General features: G+C 42.7%; 1 protein-coding gene and 1 long non-coding RNA gene across 3 annotated transcripts in view; both read right to left on the reverse strand.

The window, feature by feature from the left end:
- Window positions 1-2,898: 2,898 nt before the first annotated feature.
- TSG101 (tumor susceptibility 101) overlaps window positions 2,899-20,175 on the reverse strand; it is a 40,609-nt gene continuing 23,332 nt past the window's right edge. For both annotated transcript variants that reach the window (XM_036029127.1, XM_036029126.1), the window contains 3 exons: window positions 5,990-6,192; window positions 4,459-4,698; window positions 2,899-3,237 (listed from right to left, as the gene is read on the reverse strand). In XM_036029127.1, coding sequence (XP_035885020.1) covers window positions 3,148-3,237; window positions 4,459-4,698; window positions 5,990-6,192 — 533 coding nt within the window. In that variant the 3' untranslated portion in view covers window positions 2,899-3,147. The remainder of the gene's footprint in view (window positions 3,238-4,458; window positions 4,699-5,989; window positions 6,193-20,175) is intronic.
- LOC118501309 lies at window positions 14,604-20,168 on the reverse strand. Its single transcript, XR_004903943.1, has 2 exons — window positions 19,315-20,168; window positions 14,604-16,516 (listed from the first exon to the last, which is right to left on the reverse strand). It is a non-coding gene; the product is annotated as an uncharacterized LOC118501309 (long non-coding RNA).

Consider the following 20,175-nt stretch of genomic DNA (forward strand, 5'->3'; position numbering starts at 1 on the left):
ACTGGGTCCACCAGCTGCCACTTGCGTACTCAGGGTCGACCTGCTGCGATCTTGTGCACCCCGGATGCCTTAAGCGCCCACTGCTCTCTGCGCCATGACCTGTGCTGCAATCCACGCCCGGCAGCTTGTCTCCGCCCCTCCTACCGGTCTGGATGAACAGGTCTACTTCAACTTCTTGGTTGTCCGACTTCCATTTAGATAAATTCTCTTGTCAGTTCTGGGTGTTATTCTGCCTCTAAATTGTTGTTGTTCTAATCTTGGTTGTGCATGGAGGTACGGTGCGTCCACCTATGCCTCTATCTTGCCCGAAGTCCCCCTCAGTGGGTATCTTAACTCAGGTAGCCTAGAAGCTGAGTGCACCTCCTGACACCCTGCTGTAGGGAGTGGCTGTAACCTGGACACTGCCATTCCTGTTTCCTCTTTGGGCAGAGGCTTGGGATCTGCTCGGAAAGCTGCCGTGGGCTGATCCTTGGGGAGCATGGAGACTCCAGTGGTAAGCCTAAAAGCACCAGTGAGCCATTCATACCCTCTAATGTCTAGACTGTATTAATCATATAGCTATTTAATCATAAAGTAAAATAGCTCCTGGGCGGAGAGAAAGGACTTTGATTGCCCTTTAGGCTCTATTATTAGTGGGGTTTTTTTTGCAGTTATTACTTTTATAATAATCTACCAGAAATACAAATGTGAAAAAACTGAGTGTTACTATAATCCTATATGTGTGTGGTTAAAATAATTACAGCACTAAGTAACGTGATGTAGTTTACATTTAACTTGGACCAGTCTAGTTCAGTAAAGTGACATGAATTCCTCATATGAATTGAAAAAAAAAAAAATTAAAGCTCAGAGGAGGGGTGGTATGATCATAGCAGTCCTTTTTTCTTAGTTTCTTCTGGCTAGGAACCCTGGAAATCCACCTAATATAAGCCCTGGGTATGGAAAAAGATTTAAAGTGATAAAAGTTAAATCACATCAACAGTTGAAAGTTCAAAACTGTCACTCTCTTGTTTGCAGAAATCTCTGCCAAGGTCAGAGAATTATGGGCCCCACCCCTGGAGACTTCCATGCAGCAGATATGAGGTGGGCCTTGGACATCTGCATTTTTTGACAGTTCTGTTGAACAATCCAAGTTGAAAACCACTCAGGGCAATTGTAACGGGTTTCCTAAGGTTTAAAAAAAAAAAAATCCTGTTCTGTAATACCGGGCAGTAAAAAGATATATCTTGTTTCCTTTTTCTCACGTCCTGTGTGGAGTCCCTGCTGGGAACACTGCTGCGGTCCCTCTGAAGGCCCTGGGCTCAGACACAGGAACTGCCAAAGACCCTGCCTGAGCAGTGGGAGGGTGTTCACGGAGAAGTAGCTGCCAGGTGAGACGTTAGTTTGTTGTGTTTTCAGTGTCTTGGAAGTTAGTGAGTCCTTTATTCTGCCAGAAGGATGAGATTAGGTCCCTTAAATATGTTGTTACATTTCTCATGTTTTTTTTTCACAAGCACTTCATTTTTGTGTGATCACATTCATATTCTTAAGCAGCAAGATAGGGGTCTGTCCTCTCACTGCTGAGCATAACCGGCACTTGCTGTTGACTTATGATATATTCTTTTAAACTACCGCTGCATAGACTTTAGTGGTAGTGGTAAAACTGATTTCAGATTAATTTCTGGATCTCTGTGCTTACCCTCATAACTGTTTAAGTAACCAACCAAACCCTGTAAGAAATTTCTGGGAGAAATTATTGATGGGAACATTTCAGTTTTGTGACACTGTCAAATAGGTTCCCACACAACAGATGTTCAGTGACAAGTGTTTCTTTTAAACTTACGTTCATGATTTCTTCTAAATCTACAGTGGCTATGAGATGCTTAAAACAAAAGGATATACTTCTCGGGGTGTTGCCCTGTCTGTAACTGATATAACGGAAAGTATTTTGAAGAATCTTAGGAGAGTGCATACAGTTTCTACCATAAGTAAGGTAGCATGTTTACGTTTGCAAAGTTATTTAACATGAATATAACACAGAGGTAAAAGAACATTTATGAGGTACAATTTTTGAGGTTGATCTTGTGAAAGCACCTCTCTTCCTGAAACGTCTGTTGTTCATTGATGCTTAAGAGACAGAAACCCCGTGCTTGCTATGTGTCCAAAATAACTCTAAATGCCACTGAATTAAACCTTGAACTTGCTAGTTTTTATTTTGGTAATATTTACAAGTAGATTTTTATTTTTTAAGAAAAGATCTATAATGATGACTAAGTTGGTTATTCTTTTCTTGGGAGAACTATAGAGTAGGCTGCCTGGCTCCCTAAATAACTTAAAAAGAATCTCAAATTAGAACTTATGTTTCTTTTATAATTTCATGAACTTTCTAATTCTCTCATTCTAAGAGAGAAAATTCTATTAGAGGAGTTCTGTAGGACAATTGGTTCATTTGGTGGTCACAAACAGAACCACCTGCCAGGAAGACTGACTAGAAATAACAATAAAAGGGTACATTGTATCTTCCTCCTTAATTGCGGCCACACCGTCTGGCCTAGTTAAGATAGGTTCTTAGGTATACAGTGTGGCCTCTTGCCACTTTCTCCTTGATGAGAGCAGTCATGCTGCCACCAGGCCTAGACAGGAACAAATCTAGGCAGAGACTGCAGGCAGATGTCATCAGGACCTTTCATAGAAAAAGTCACTCAAATCCCTAAATTTCAATTCTTTCAAAATTGAGATGTCTATATATATATCCCATAAACACAATTCACTTTATATGCTATAAAATAAAGCTAGAATAAATAAAGCTAAATTTCAGCTTAACACGGGATATTACGCTTCGTTAGCTAAATTAAAAGTCAGGCATCTTCCATTAAGGTTTCATGGACTCTTCCTAAAGACGTTCAATAAAGAAGAGAGCCATTATGCAACAAATTTTATTTAGCATAGTCAGTCCGAACATTCAGCACAAAAAGTTTACAGAGGATAGAAAGTGCATTAATAAAAGCCAGTCTTTACCAAAAGAAAACAGAAAATATATTATTGATTCAAAATATTTTACACTTGAATGATAAACTGCAATAACTTATTCTGGGTACCTACTGATCAGAGAAAGGAAGAGAAGAAAAGAATGCTTAAGAAGAGCGCAATGTCCAGCTGGTGTCGGAGAGGTCAGTAGAGGTCACTGAGACCGGCAGTCTTTCTTGCTTTTTGCATTAGTGCCCTCAGCTGGAACTGTTTACGGGACAGAAGACGTACATGCTGGGAGGGGGGAAAGGTCAACAGTTTAGAATGGCTTTGGCGAGGCATGAAGTATCAGACAGTTTGTAACCTAGGTGGGACCTAAGAATTCTAAGAATTCATTATACCAACCTTCCTTTGAAACCAATACTTCATTACATGTGGCTTTTTAAACTCCACTAGATTTGTGCTGGTAGGCTGTATTAGTGAAAGCAGTCTTCTGAGACATTTACTTCTCTCTCTCTCTCTCTCTCTCTCTCACACACACACACACACACACACACACACATTCACTCACTCACTCTTACTTCACAAGAAAAGCACCATACTGCAGGATCTGGCTCAGGAATTTGAGCTACATCTGGAGATTATCAAGGTGCCAGGAAAACTTGTACCGTGACCTGAACAAAGTCACAGAAAACTGTAGTAACTGTGACTGTTCGTCCTCACTTGACCAGGAAGGGCAGGGATGAGCAATACAAGGCCAGCTTTTGTCCAGTGCTTAGCAAACAGCACACCTCACTTGCCCCCTCTCCACGTGGCTATGCCACCTAAGCAGGGGAGTGTCTAGAAAGGGAACCCGGCCATTCATGTGCTGCACACGGTCCAAGAGCGGCCTGGCCCCTCACTCCTAGTGGGAAAGGCAAGATGAGTGAGTGACCAACAGCAATGGACTGAGTACCCAAAGGGTGGCCACTGCTGTTCCTAAAACCGTGCTGCTTAAGACCCCACAGGGAGCAGCAGGTATGTCTGGCTCACAGGCTCTTTGCTTCATGTCTGGACAATAGCGTTAAGCCTGAAACCACCTTCATACAGAAGGGCTTTAGTACCAAGGCAGCCCAAAACTTGGCAGGGCTGTTTGATCTGGAAAAACAGGTCTAAAATTGTGTAGTGCTAAGAAAAATTATCAGAAAAACGATGGGGGGTGGGGGGGAATAGCCGGTGATCTCAGTTCAGATGGCATGACCTGAAAGAACCAACGGAAATCTGACTGTGCCTCCTGACCCACCCAGGCACACTAGGCAGCAAGACAAAAGAGATGCGGCCACTCAGTCCATCTTCCTCCCCTGCTCGGACAGTCCCACCCCTCTGCAGGTGAGGAGACACTGCTCACCTCCATCTCTCTCTCGCTCGCTCTCTTGGGAACCCCCACCCTACAGAGAAACCCGCTTGGTTTGTGGTTTTCAAGCTCAGTGCCTCTAAAAGCTCCAAAATCCTGGACAGCAGGTGAGGAAGACATACCTTTAGGAAGACATCCAGGTCTATGACTCCCCGCCTCAAGGCTTCTCCCAGGTAAAAGATAGTGTCTTCAATAGCGTTTTCCTCTGCGTACAGATTTAGGATCTGTTTATATAGTGGGGCTGTGGGAATGATGACTTCATCAATATCGTTGTTTTCAGACTGATTTTCCATTTTCTCCAGAGCAGAGCTGAGTTCTTCATCCTTCTTTCTCAAAAGTTCTATGTTCTTATCAACCTCAGCCTGAAACAGAACAGTCCATGCATGATGACTTCATACTAATTACACACCGTTATCTGCTTGTCAGGCATCTCCAAGTCAACCCCTCACAGAAATGATTTTGTAATAAAAAGAAAAGCAACATTTAACAACTGACGGATGAGATTAACGCTTCAGACGGCACGCTGGCCAAAGGCAGCGGGGAAGGTGTGACCTACCATAGCATGCTGAGCGAGCACAGGATGACGCTGGAGATACTCGAGTGAACACTTTCAGTGGCAGTGACGAGCTCGTCGCTGACCCCTGACAATGAAATTGTAAGCTAAACCTGCCCAGCCAGAGGTTCCGTACATGAAAATCACAGAAGTGATCTTTCTTTCAAACAAGTGGGCCTCTGCCACAGAAGAATAACTCTTCCCCAGTGTCCAGAGAATTCAACGCACAGACCCCTGAACACCTGAATACTAGTCGCCAGACATCATGGGTGGTAGCTGCAGGGTCCGAGTTGTATTGGGGTCACTTTCCTGAACATTTGAAAACAGCTGGCTACGGGGAAGCTCACTTCACACTGGAATCATTTTGTAAAAGTAACATGTGCATAACAAGTCCCTCTCCCCAAAGCCCTCACACACTCAATAACTCCTAACCCTTTCACCAAAAATGCACATTTACTGTAATAAGTTTTCCCTCACGGAATGAGAGCAGAGAGTGAAGCTGGCACTCCAATTACAAGTGCTGGTGCTTCTACTTCCCCGTGGAAGTCACAGGGCTGACTTATCTGACTCTTCAGGGCACAGCAGCCTGACAAAAAGTGTGAGAAAGCTTAAGAGCTAAAGGCTGCAAACACTACCTCTACGTGTAGCTCGTAAGTCACCCGCATACTTTGGATCATTAAACTAGACGGGCTCGATGAGGATACTTTAAATATAGCTCACACGACATTTGGAAACAAAAAAAGACTGACCCTGAAGTCTGCAGATTTTTACCAGGGCTGGGCGCTCTCTGAAATTCTTATTTCCTGGTAATGGCAAAGCAAGTACTCAAAGACCAGTCCTTCTTTGGGTCAAAACCTCATCCCCTAGGTGAAAGTGCAGGCAAAATGTTCTAAAGACCAACCGCCTACCCAAGATCAAGAACAGGCTCCATTTTAAACAAAGCTGTAGAGAAACAATATTCAAATGCTTGAAAGGACATGGACAATTTACTGAACCCTGACCATATCCCACACTGTCCAGTGTGACAAGGTAACAGAATACTCTGTCTACCCTGCCTACAATTCACTGTAAATACGGCAACTACTCAGTAAGTTACTTACTACTTCTTGATCTAAACGCGTAACCATCTCTTCCAGTTTCTGGTGACCTTTTTTCAGGTCCTCCTCTGTTCGTTTCAAGGCATTGAGCTCTGCCTGCGCACGGTCCATCTCCTCCTTCATCCGCCACCTCAGTTTGTCACTGACTGCAGAGATGAGAGAAGCCCGGATGGTGTCCTCACTGATTGTGCCATCCCTACTGGGACCTGCAGGAGAAAAAGGCAAAAACACTAATTTCCCAAGCTTTTATTTTTTCATAGGAACCTTCAAAAACAGGATAAAGGAGAGGCCTTCATTTGAGATGGCGGTATAGGTAAACATGGCTCACCTCCTCACATCAAAATTACAACTAAACTACAGAACTGCCATCATTCAGGGTGTCAGGAATCGAGCTGAATGGAAGTCCTACAACTACAGAATTAAAGAAACTACATCCGGGCTGGTAGGAGGGGAGGAGACGTGGAACAAGCTGGTCCCATGCCCACAAGTGGTGGATTAAAATTGGGAGCAATATCTCAGGAGCAAGGGGTCCCAGGCCCATACCAGGGTTCCAGTGGCCAGGAAAATAAGACCCTAGAACTTCTTGCAGAAGAAAACAGCGGGGACTGAGGCTGTGGAAGACAGAAACTGCTAGAGTCTCAGGCAGTTCGTCTTAAAGGGCTTGTGCACAGACTTACTTGAACTCACTCCCTCTGAGCTCCAAAGTGGGGGTAGCAGATTGAAAGGCATCAGAGACATGCAGGGAGAAACTGAACTGTCCAGTATCAGGGCGACAGCTGGGGGGGACAGCTTTCTCCCAGACAAAAGTGCTGGCAGAGGCCATTGTTCCTTTTCTGAACGCCCCTCCCTACCCCCACCAGAGCCACAGAGCCTCCAGGCGGGTGGCATATCTGAGACCCATCAACCTGGTTACCACTGTTTGCCCCATCCTGGCGATTCTTTGAGGCTCCACCCCAACCAGCTTTCAGGGCCCACCCAAGCTATTTCCAGAGGCTTTTCCATACCAATGGCTTGTCTTCGCTCATGCTTCAGATCTTCCCAATTCTCTCAAACAAATAGCATCTGGCCTCAGCATGCCCCACCCTTATTGCTAAGTGGCTCCAGACCTAGCACTGGCAGCAAACAGCTGGCCTTGGTTCACAGTTTGGACTCATTTGGACCTCCAAGCCCACCACAAATTGGTCTGTAGCTTATTTGGGTGGTCCTGGACAGAGCAAAGGGGGTAGCTGACCTTGACCTGTACCTCCCAGGAGGCCCCAGAGGCTATGCATCCAGTGGACAGCTACAGACCACTTCAGAGCATCACCCTCCAACCACCTCCGTAAGTGACACACTCAAGGGCCAGACTCAGCGGGCACCAGAGCCCTGCTGAAGAAGTCCTGCTCTGTGGGGTGGGCCCTGCACAGCGGATACTCCATGGTGGTCAGTGGTCACTGCCAGTCATTGCAGCTTACTGGCCTGAATAAATCCCTCCCATTGACCTGCCAACAGCAATCAAGTTTTGGCTGCAGGAGGAGGGTATACACAGCCCCACATGGTGGGTGCGCCTCGAGTGCCCAGCTTAGGTGATATGAAAGGCTGTGCCACTGGACCCTATGGGACACTTACTAGGTTAGTCCACTCTACCAAGCCAGGTAGTCACAGCAGCTCTACCTGATACATGGAAACAAACACAAGGAGGCTGCCAAAGTGAGGAGACAAAGAAGCATGGCCCAAATGAAGGAACAGAGCAGAAATCCGGAGGGAGAACTAAACAAAATGGAGACAAGTCATCTGCTGGATGCAGAGTTAAAACACTGGTTATATGGATGCTCAGTGAACTCAGAACTTCAACAGCATAAAAAAGGGAACGGAAACCATAAAAGAGAAGTAGTCAGAAATGAAGGATATACGAACAGAAATGAAGAATAATTTACAGGGAATCAAAACAAGAGAGGATAGAACTGAGAATCAAATCAGGGATTTAGAATATAAGGAAATGAAAAACACCCAATCAGAAGAAGAAGAAAAAAAGAATTTAAAAAATGAGGGTAGTGTAAGGAGCATCTGGGACAACTTCAAGTGTGCCAGTGTTCACTCACATCATGAGGGTGCTGGAAGGAGAAGAGAGAGCATGAAACTGGAAACCTATCTGAAAAAATACTGACAGAAAACTTCCCTAACCTGGTGAAGGAAGTAGACATACAAGTCCAGGAAGCACCAAACAAGAGTCCCGAACAAGATGAACCCTTAAGAGGCCGACACCAAGACCCTTAATAATTAAAATGCCAAAGGTTAAAGACAAGAGAGAATCTTAAAAGCAGCCAAGAGAAAAGCAGTTCGTTACCTACAGGTGAGTTCTCTAAGACTGTCAGTTGATTTCTCAAAAGAAATTTTGCAGACTACAAGGGACTGGCCAAGATACATTCAAAGTGATGAAAGGTAAAGACCTACAACCAAAAGTACTCTATCCAACAAAGCTATCATTTAGAATCAATGGAGAAATAAAGAACTTCTGAGACAAGAAAAAGCTAAAGAAGTTCATTATCACCAAAACATTATTATAATGAAATGTTAAAGGGTCTTCTCTAAGAAGATTAAAAAATAGGAACAATAGCCCTGGTTGGTGTAGCTCAATAGATTGAGTGCCGGACTGCGAACTAAAGGGTCATTAGTTCGATTACCACTCAGGGCACATGCCTGGGTTGTGGGCCAGTGCGGGGGGCACATGAGAGGCAACCACACACTGCTGTTTCTCTCCCTCTCTTTCTCTTTCCCTTCCCCGCTCTCTATATAAAAATCTTTTTTAAAAATATAAACAATAAAATGGTAATAAACACATATCTGTTAATAATTGAATCAAAAAACAAAATAAACAAGCAGAACAGAAACAGACTTATAGATACAGAGAATGTTTTGATGGTTGCCAGATAGCAGGGGGTCAAGATGAGGAGTGCAAAAGGTGAAAGGATTACAAAATACAAATAGGCTAGGGACCAAAGTACAGCATAGGGACTATAGTAGCCAAAGAACATATATGCATGACACATGCACACGACAATGGTGTGGGGACTGCCTGAGGGAGTGGGGGTGGGGACCAAGTGGAGGGGGGGCAAAATGGGAAAAATTGGGACAACTGTAATAGCAAAAACAATATAATAAAAAAACAAAAACAGGACAAAGTATGAGCTGACATTCTCAAAGTGGGAGGAAAGGAAAATTATGTGTTAAATGTCATAATTTCATGCAAAATTATAAAATCTGAGTTGATTCAGAAATACTTCCCCTTTAAGAGATTATTATTTTTTTTTTTTTTAAAGATTTTATTTATTTATTTTTAGAGAGGGAAGGGAGGGAGATAGATAGAGAGAGAGAGAGAGAGAGAGAGAAACATCAATGTGCGGTTGCTGGGGTTTATGGCCTGCAACCCAGGCATGTACCCTGGCTGGGAATCGAACCTGGGACACTTTGGTTCCCAGCCCGCGCTCAATCCACTGAGCTACGCCAGCCAGGAAGAGATTATTAATTCATATTTTTACCTACTCTATCTACTTACTGCCTCAACAATTAGCTATTTTATCAATGAAGCAGAAGCTATGTCCCTACAGAGTACAATTCCTAAATCTCCAATAAGTGAAATGACAAATTTATACCAAGGAAAAACATTTGATTTAGGCCAACTCCATTCTCAGGCTTTGTCGCAAAGCTGAAGGAGACAGGAACCCACTGCAGGCCCGTGAGAGGACTGAGAACAGGAGGTTTCCCTAAACCAACGTACAGGTTCGTAAGGCATTGCTTCTGCCAGGTTCTTCTCCTGTACTCTTTACCAGATGAACAAAAGAGAATGACATCCCATAACCTCAGCAACTGATAAACTTCTGTTTATTCTCAGATTCTTTTCTAAATGACTTTTCCTAACTAGTGTCTTAATGTCCTTGCACATTTCAGATCAAATAAATGTATCCCCAGATATTTTCTTCAGAAGGTCCTTCCTTTAAGTATGGATTCTCTTTATGACTACCAATGTTCTTCACTTAGGGTCCCCAGCCAGCAAATGTATAAATGGTATTTTGACTTTCAGTTATGTTTGATGATAGAATACTATGTGGGGAATTACTGTAAGTATATGTAACCTTTATTGTCCACAATGAATAAAGACTGACTTCAGACTAACAAAGTATTCTTCCACTCTGAGCTAAATATTTATCACCTTGACACTGAGTTCCACTCATCAGGGAAAAAGGCCCTTTAGTCTGCTTGCAGAACGTGCCCAAACTCTCACCACTCACGTCCCCACCCGTTATAGCCACATCCTGGCCCCGAGGTGCAGACTGGAAGAGGGAACTGTGCAGCCGGACCGCACACAACCAGCTCCAGAGTGCTCATCAGGGCAGCCCTGTGTGACCACGGCTCTTGCCACTCATTCCAGAAGCTGGTCTACGCCCGGCTTACTCTGAGTGAGCTTTTCTGGGCCTTTGCGAATGACATTTGGTGTTCTCAGGTGTCACAGGTTTGAAAAAGAAGAGTCTGAAGTTTTGCCTTTTTTCGGGAGGGAGGGGGTGTCCCCCTTCCTCTTGTTTTCACCACAGAAGAACTGTTTGTTTGTTTGAATTTTTCTGACTTGGAAAATTAGTCCAGACGGTGTCTCACGTGGTCAGGTTTTCCCGAGGAGTGTCCTTCGTCAGTCTGTCTGAAGGACACTGCTTAGGCACAGGAAGAGCCCAAGAGCAGATTCACAGCGTTCACCAGTTCTGCCTACAAGGGCGTCCCTCTTTCTGCTAGAAAGCTCTTGCTGAGGAGAGCACAAACAGTAGCCAACCCACTACAGGGTTCAGACAGAGGCGATTCATACTCTGGTTGATTATTAACATACAAATCCATATAGCATGTCCTTCCAGAATTCACTTCTGACCTTACCGAAGAATTTCAGCTTAGTTCATATTTCTGAGAAACAAAAGTATTACTTCACACAACATGTGCTCTGGAGGTCAGAGTTGGAAAGCAAGAGGCCAGTTTCATTTCCCCAGTGAAAACCAAGGTCTTGTTTTTCACATCCCTGGCTTCTTAACACCTAACTTTTCCACTGTTCTCATGCATTTACTAGCTACTGCACCACCTCTAGACCCATTCCACTCGATTTCTTTGTACTTTCCTCTCTGACACCTCTTTATTCCTGTCCCCGCCTTTAGACACTAAGATGACTAGCAACCTTCCTGAATTCACCAACCCGTATCTCCACTCATCTGTTCTCGCACCTTTGACCTCCTCCTACCACTCCTGTTCCCAGCCAGCTCGTTTGGGAGCCCCATCCCCGCCCATCTCTGACAGCCCTGCACGCACGTGACTGCCTGTCACGATGGCCTCTCTCGCATTCTGTCAGATCATCAGAACTCTGAAAGCCTCACCTACCACAACCAAACCAAAATCCTCGATGCTTCTGAATCTTTCTAAACGCCCTAAGCCCTCTGTTACCATCTTCCCACAAAGGCAACAACAACAACAACAAATCCTCAGAACATCTTCAAAGAAGACCGAAACCATCAGATGGGAGTCTTCCACTCTTTTTTCTCCCTTGGAACAAGAATCCAGACCCCTTTAATTATGTGCCTGATTCCTCACACTTCAAAAGTATGAAACTTTCTCAGCAAGACAACCTGCCTCTTCCAGGTCCCCTACAAGGACCAGAGGCTTTTAAGCTTTCATCTGCCCATCTTCCTACTTTGAATGAGTCTAAGCCCAGGCACTGCTTTTCTACTTTGCTTTTATTCTGATTCTCTGGTTAAGCTCTGTTCTTGGCTAAGGAAAGGCCCACACGTTCACCTCTTTTCCTAACCCCAAACCTCGGGGGATCTTTGCCTCTGAGTTCCCGCCTAGGTTTAGCCACCATCACTCTAATCCACGCACATTCCAATGCCTGTGATGGCGCTCCTCTAGTTGGTGAATACTGGCTTTTAGGAGGGAAAGAAAAATCTTGCTCTTTTAAGAGAGCAAAAAGGCTAATTTCTACAAGAGTTTAGAGTTTTGTGCCCAAAGGGTGCTTTACAAAATAATGGCTAGTGAAGACATTATCCCATCAAGTCCCTGTTTTGTAAGAATGCATTAAAGAATTTTAAAACTTGTTTCTAAAACAGCTTATTATATCCTACATGACTTGTATGTTCCTGTGAGACAGGACACCCCTCCCAGAGGCTGGGGACCCCAGTGATGTGCATATGGTGAGGCACTCGGTGTGTCAGTCACACGCCGCAGCTGAAGTGTTCCATTCATCTGTGCAGACGTTACCGGAACTAATAAAGGCCTAAGGGTCTCTTTAAAGCTAGCCTGGATTTTTCACGCACACATCAACAAACTTTGTTAAAATTATTACATAAAAAGTGGATTAAGTTATACTTAGGTCCCCAGTTTCAAAAACACAGTTCTCTTGTAAATATGTTAAGGCAAATGCTACCATACAACACCAACTAAGTCCTTTCAAATAAGTCTCCAGCGGAAGCCATTAACACTCAAAACGGGACCCAAGCTGAGGCAGCAGTTGCCTGGCTTTCTATAAAGGTCACAGTTCATCTGAGGAGGCTAGAAATGCCAAAAAGACCTAGTCCTTTCCTCTGTCACACATGGGCCTTATTACACAGCCCATCTGAGTACTTTAAATCCATCACTTCTAAAAAGAAGTAAGATCTGAAATGTGAATACCAAAAAAGAAAACCCACATTAAAATTCAAAATTCAATGAACCCTGACTCTTTAAGAAATTGTTTATATAAACAACACAAAATGTGGTAGAAGATTTTCATCTTCTGGATCACTTCTCTAACAAAACAATTTTTTTTCTTAAACATCTTAAACTAAATTTTAATATGATTCATACCTGCTCGAGTGACCCTTGATCAGGACTCTGGCAAACTGGCCTATCTTAAAAGTCCCCCCACACTGACCTTTACCCACGCGGGAGTCAGATTTCGCAGGATCAGCAGCCATCGAAAAGGCAGCACAGACTCTGAGAAACAGTCCTAAGCAAAACTTCACTTAAATGTGAGGATCTGAGCACTAAACTTAATGCTTAAGAATTAAGATAGTTTTCTTTAGGCAAATCAATACTCTGCCAATGGATGTGATAGTTCAATGGATAATTTAGGCTGGTATCTTCAAAGTGCATCATGCCATGTCTGATTTAAAACACTCTTTCAACACTTAAGAGAATTAGTTTTATTTATCTTTTAATAGCATATACTAATGATCACTACTTCATATAACTCAAATACAAGTTAGCCAGAGAGTAACTTTTCTGCTTCACCTCTAATCAGCAAAAGTGAATCCCTTGTCCAGCATTTTTACTTGGGATCTTACTTGGTCAGACCTACATTAAGGTTTGGCCTGGCATTTATGCTACAGAGCAAACTATGGAGGCTAAGCAATCACAAGCAGTAGCTTACTGTATCAAACCTATGTGGGTCACTAGACCAAGCCCTTATTGCCTTTTATAATGAAAACAAAACAAAAAATATGGGTCAATCTATGAAGTAGGAGGGGCATTTCACACAACTATACAGGCAAAGGCATTCTGATTCATGCTATTAGGCGCAAACCAAGCACATTCATTAAGCTGCTGACAAAAGGTTTTTACTTATAGTCTATGAATATGTGAGCTTCTAATACTGCTGCCAGGCTCGGTGCAGGCTTTCAAAGAAAGCAGGGGAGCCCTCAATTTATCTTTTTAAACACTATCAGAATTTAAAAATTCTTTAGGTAAGCCCTAGAAAGTTTCTGTGACCACAAAAAAAAGTTTAAAGGAAGGCTTACACTTCTTGAAAATAAACACACACCACAAGGAAAAATTTAAATTAATTTACATAAAAAAAATCAAGTGGTCAAAAGTGGAGGGACCTTACTAACACAGGATACAAAAGTAGTAACTACTTCAAAAAAGAAATGATGCTACAAATCACTCAACTGTTGTAATCATGAACGATGAAAGGTACTACTGAACAGAGACCGATGAGCCTGAAAGACACTGAAATTCTAGCCCTTAAACATGGGTGAGAATCAAAGTCATTCCTTAAAATTACCTGTGAAAGAGAATCATTTAAGAATCCACAATGTACTGGAATAACAGAAAGCCAAAGGAATTCGCTTCTCTCTCCTTTCATTTGTTGATTAAAAATGACTAAAAATCCATTGCTAAATTATGTAAAGGCTTTTTTTAAAAAGCTTTCAACACTTTCTCACTATTGTTCTGGACTACTGTGGCAGGTAAGGTGTTAATGGTTAGCACACCAAGCCCTCAGCATACTTGCACTCATGACCTACTGACTGCCCGGGACAGGAAGGAAGTGCTCCGCACCCTGAAGGCGAGACAGGTGTCCCCAAAGGAGGTGGGAGAGACTGGAGAGCAGACAGATGCCCAGACCCACGCACCAGCAAGCGTGTGCCAGTCCGCCCACATGAGCCAGGCGCGCGGGGTACCATACCCTAGAAGGACACTTTTGTAGCCAGAGTCGCCAGTGCAGGACAACCAGAGAAGGGAGAACAGCACTAGGCGGTCAGGAGAACCTTGTCATGTTTACTAGCTTCTATCCTAAAAGGAATGTTTGTCACTCAATAGGAAGCTTTCTTATTTTTCTTCAGTGTTTTTTTTTTGCTAATTATTAAATACAGAACAATGAGTGGAAAATATAGAAATGATTCAGGATTTACAGGGGTTTCCACTCCAACATCTTAAAACAAGATTTTAGTAAAAGTAATGCAGGTTTTTAAAATGTCTGCTAATAATACCCTTCCAAACCTGTTTCTGATCCTTGTTTATGATTAAGAAACAGAATGTTATCATGGAATTATTAGTCTGAGGTTGAGATATATACTTAGGGTGGTCTTCCCAGAGAAATTCTGTATAAGGCACTGGCTTTATCTCTAGGGGTTGGCATTCTCACTTTTCTAATAAAGAATGAAGACCAGGTTGTCTCTTTGTGGGGTGTGTCATACCATATGACAACCCAATAATTAAAGCTGCACCTTTTAGTAATTTTAGACAAAACTGCATGAATTATATTAAACCCAAATATCATTCTACATTAAGATGGTACAGGTGTGTTACGGTGGACCTTGCTAAAGTAGAATTCTTTGTCCAAAATCATCACATGTGAGGGAATTCATATATCCTAGGTGCCAGGTTACAGGTGACAGAAGCAGCATCTTCCATTGAGTATTTATATATTTCCCCAAGTACCTTGCCTGATAGCTCCCAACCAATGACTGTCCTAAATAGATGACAAACCCCTGACCCCAAATCAGTGAACAAAAAAATAAAAGTGGGGATAAGCACTCATTCTTCAACGTCATCATTATTAAACTACAACAAACCGAAAACACACTGTATGCATAGAAAGGCCTAAGGTCTAGCCTTCAGAATTCCAAATCAACTCTAATACCCACCGCACACAGCCTCCTGAAATAGATGGACCTGCAAAGGAGAACTCTCGCACTGGGCCGAGACTGGGATTAAGGGACTGCCAGACGAGTAATCACTCCTGCTGGACAGGGTGGTGGTGGTGGTGGTGGGGAAGACACCGCCTGGTGTCTCACCTGGTACTCACGCCCGTCACTTTTTTAAGGATCCTGTACGTGAACCTAGTCAACTAAGATGAACACAGTCATGGACAGAGCAGTTTCTCTTTTGCTTCTCTAGTAAAAAACGAGAAAGGATCTTCATGTTAAAATCCAATACATATCATCAGTTAGATTTTATTTTTTTGCTGTGTGAATAGGTTTGTTTATTACTCACTGACTACCAAAGTAAGGATGAATCTATAAATTCAGTGTAACACTAACTTTTCTAGACAATGGAAGGAGTCCTCAAGAACCATAGTTTTGAAGAAATTAATTTATTTCTGTAAATGTACAATCCATTTTAAAAGCATGCTTTTTGTTAGTATACACTACATGGCTATTGCTAAAACTAAATGACACTGTTTTTGTTCTGTGCTTTAGAAATATAGTCAAAAAGTTAAATTTGATTTGGACCCTAATACATCTCCATATAGGAAATAAATCAAAGTCCCATGGCAGCAACAGAAATGCAATACCGTGGGGCAAGACCAGTAAGCTATTACCTCCCCAAGGACTTTATGCTGGTATTGGATGGGTTTAAAAAAAGAAAAGCTCCGAGCTAGCGCACCAGGGGGCCTGACACATGACTGTGGGGCACAACACAGGCCCTCAGACCAAAGAGGAGGGAGGCGCAGAAGGCGACGGGGCCAACCAGAGAGCAAACCCGACTACCCAACCCCACGAGAACCAACACTCACGCTGGCCGTTACCATCAGTTAACAGCTCTACCAAAGACATTCTGAAATGAGCCCTTGCAAGTGGGTGAATAGGCATACAAATGCCCACGTGGGATATGGGACAAACGACAGGATAGAGTCCTGCAGCGTCAGAAAGAAACCATGAACGAAGTACATAGCTCGAGTGTCAAGGAAAACAGTTTCCGATACTAAAGATTTATGAAGCACTTATGTTGGAAATACCAAAAAGATTTGTATGGAAAAATGTGGGCCTTATTCTTTTGACAGCATCTTTTAAAATAAATTAGCATTATTTCACATATATAAAACAAAACTTTCCATAAAGAAATGGGTTTATACTTGAACACAGGAAAAATTAGTTATTATACATCCCAAATGCATATATAAACCTTCATGGATTATGTGATTCGAAGAACTATTCCTCAAGATATGAACTAGCTCTATAATTTTTTTCAAGTACAAGAATCTTAATGACAGATCCAAAGTGTCCAAACAATGGATTCTATTCAGGGTCAAGTCCTAGGCCAGAAGTACCCTGTTATGTTACTCTCCTCCCCAGTTAACATTGAACTTTCCCAAACATTAATAAGTGAGCCAAGGTTGAAGACATCTGTACCATTCTCTGATAACAGAACTCCACTGAGATGACTGGAGACCCCGCACAAAGGAAGTATGGTGATAAAACACCCTCCTGACGATGAACTACATGAAGGGGCCCAATCATCTACTGGCGTTCTTCACACATACACTCGTAATACGTGGAGGTTTCATTAAGTGGCACCACAATTTTTGGGTACCATATTGGACCACACTATAGTAACATTCTTGAACATTTGCTAGATAAATCTTAACTCTTTCTTAATTTGGATTATAATATCTAACGACTTCGTCACTCCCAGATGACTGCCGTGTACGAAGGTGGAAATGAACTGATCCCCCCTCAGGCCACTCCTCCCTGTCCAATGGAGTTCGGCATTCTCCACGGGAATGCCCTGCTGGGACCCAAGCTCCTCGAGTGTCCATTTTTCAGCCCTGGAAACATGAATGACCACATTTCCATACCTGTCCCTGCTTTTCTTCTATCATCTGCTATGAAGAGAACATAAGCAAGTATTAATGTTGTCTTACAAATTTATTATTTATAAGATGCTAGTGGTCAAACACTTTTAAACGTTAAAATCAGAGTTCAAGTTCTCTTACAGTTTTCACAAGGTCATCTTGGTCAGAGTTATATGCCCAGTCCTAACAGAAATGTTTCACTCTAAAGAGACATATGCTTTGATCTGAAGAGACAAAAACTTAAGTTTTTAAGTTTAAAAAATTTATTTTTAATTTATTGATTTGAGAGAGAGAGAGAGAGAGAGAGAGAGAGAGAGAGAGAGAGGGAGAAACATCCATTTGCTGTTCTACTTACTTACGCACCCCCTGACTGATTCTTGTGTGTGCCCTGACCCGCAACCTTGGTGTAGTGGGATGATGCTCTCCCATCCCTGAGCTGCTCAGCCCGGGCAGGCTTTGAAATTTTTTGATATTTAAGTTTTATCCTCAGATATCAAGAAAAGTTTACATTCCTTCTGATGCCTCTGTTGATAAACAATGCGTGCAATGGACAAAATTTCATCCAAGTTCCCCAACCTTTCCTAATGATCTTCCAACAGAAAATGTTTCTGGTAGTCACTTGCAAAGATGACATCCAAAAAATACACCTTAAAATGACTTCGAGGGAGAACTTAAATAACACGAGCGAACTAAAACTGCACTACAACTGCCCAGACCCAACGGAAAAGCATCAACAGGTTTTTCATTATTCGGCGCTGCCACCGCTGCTTGCTCAATGCCCGCAGTGGGCTCGGATCTCAAGAAGGTGGTGCTAAGTCAGGTCAGGTAGAAAGCTGTCTGCCCACGTAGTACAGTAAAGAAGCTATAAAACGAGATGAGACGAAACAAAGTCTCTGATATCCTTTTAAACGCTGTTCAGAAACTACACTGAACGGAGTCAGGAAGACCCGTGTAAGCCCCGCAGCTGACACCCATCCTCGGCCGGCACCGCGCTCTCAGAAGAGGTGGCTGTAAGAATGCCGTCTCTACCACTTCATTTGTGAGTGGTTTTACTTCAATACCGTTGGAGATGTCAAAAAGCAACGCAGGCGCCAGCACCCCCCTCAACTATAAAAAGACGTACATTAGTTAACAGTGCCTTTAAATAGTTTTGTTTTCCATCTTCACATCAGAACCTATAAAGGGAAACTATCATTTTCCACCAAGTACCAGGATAAATAACCACATTCATTCTTTCCCACGGCCACAGTGGCAGAGAGCACAGCAGCACAAATCCTAATAACCCCCGACAGACAGAAAACGTCCACTATGTGTAAAGTGACATTCAAATGATACTTCAGTGTTCCTGCTTTGTTACATTTTTGAAGTCCAACAACGCTGTGCACACTGTACTACTGAAACATGATGAAAAATCAGTTGTAGGTAAGCACAAGGGTTAGAAAAATAATATGCATTAAAGGGTGTCCTAGGTTATCATAAAATAGTAATTTATTTCTAGTCTTTCTTTAAAAGTTACTCTTAAAAATACAATAAAATGTTAATTACTTTGTTAGCCTGTCCTAAAAACATAAACATGAGATCTGACTTTAAATACACCATTCTCCCACATCCCCATTTTGGGATGTATGGAAATCTATCTACTCTAAGCTCTAAAATGCTTCACACCCATTATTCTGAAGAGCTAACGCATCAAGGACCTGCAGGAACCGAGCCCCTCCACAAACCGAAGGGGCGGTGCCACCATCTCAGTGAGAAACTGGGTGACACACCAGCACTGTTCCCGTTTTACTAATGCCACCTGAACCAAAATGAAGAGCTGAACAAGGTTTAGTGTGCTCTGCTTACGGCTTTAACATCTCCCATCATTAGGTTTCTAACTGAATTATTTAAATTATAATGTAGAAAAAGAGCCGCATTAAAGATGAGAAAATAAAAAACAAACTATGCCACTAGAATCTCAACAACTGCAATGTGCCAATGACAAAAACACTGGAAGAAATGCTTTTGGGGGCAGGTATTTTACTTCATATTTCTGGGTGGTTATAACTTATCAGAAAATGTAACGGGAAAATAAACTTCACGAGATCCTACATTCACTGAGGTATTCAGCAGAATGTTTATCAACGAATGTCTATAACACATCAAACACTGTTCTGATGTTGGGGGGGTGTCTACTGCCGTTAGGGGTCGGTGGTGATGGCGGTAGCTGATCGGTCAGCGTAGGCCTGACTGCTCCATGCAGAGAAAACAGGCAGTGGATGAACCCTAAGACAGAGCAGCAGGAGGAGATGAGGTCGCATAAATAACGGGGAGGAACGCAGGATCACATAGGGCCTCGCAGGACTAAGAACCTGGGACTGAGCTGAGTGGGATGGGGAAACAATGAAAGGTTCTGAGCAGAGAACCAACGTGATTTGTTTAGTCTCACAGGATCACTTTTGCTGCTTTTATAAACAGGTGTAGGGAGCCAAGGACAGAAGCCGTGACACCTTTCAGAAGGCTTTTGAAGTAAATTACCATGAAGAGTTTTTCCTCTAAAAAAACAGAAGAGTTTGTCCTCTAAGGAATATTCTAACATTCCAATGTAAACAGAAAAAGCAGGTAGGAGGGTGGAGAGAGGGGAAAGCACAAGACTAATGGTGTTTAAGGATACAAATGTGGAATGAGTAGTAAATATAGACAATAATATTGCTACAATAGTAATATTACAACATATAGATGTATCAAAGCAACACGCTGAATACCTTAACTTACACAATGTTACTGGCCAAATTTATTCAATAAAAAAACGAAAAGCACTTTTCACAATAGGAGACTCAGACTTCCTTATGGGGAGAAATGCAGTCTGGAA

The sequence above is a fragment of the Phyllostomus discolor genome, chromosome 6 (assembly GCF_004126475.2).
Source record: "Phyllostomus discolor isolate MPI-MPIP mPhyDis1 chromosome 6, mPhyDis1.pri.v3, whole genome shotgun sequence".
Lineage (NCBI taxonomy): Eukaryota > Metazoa > Chordata > Mammalia > Chiroptera > Phyllostomidae > Phyllostomus > Phyllostomus discolor.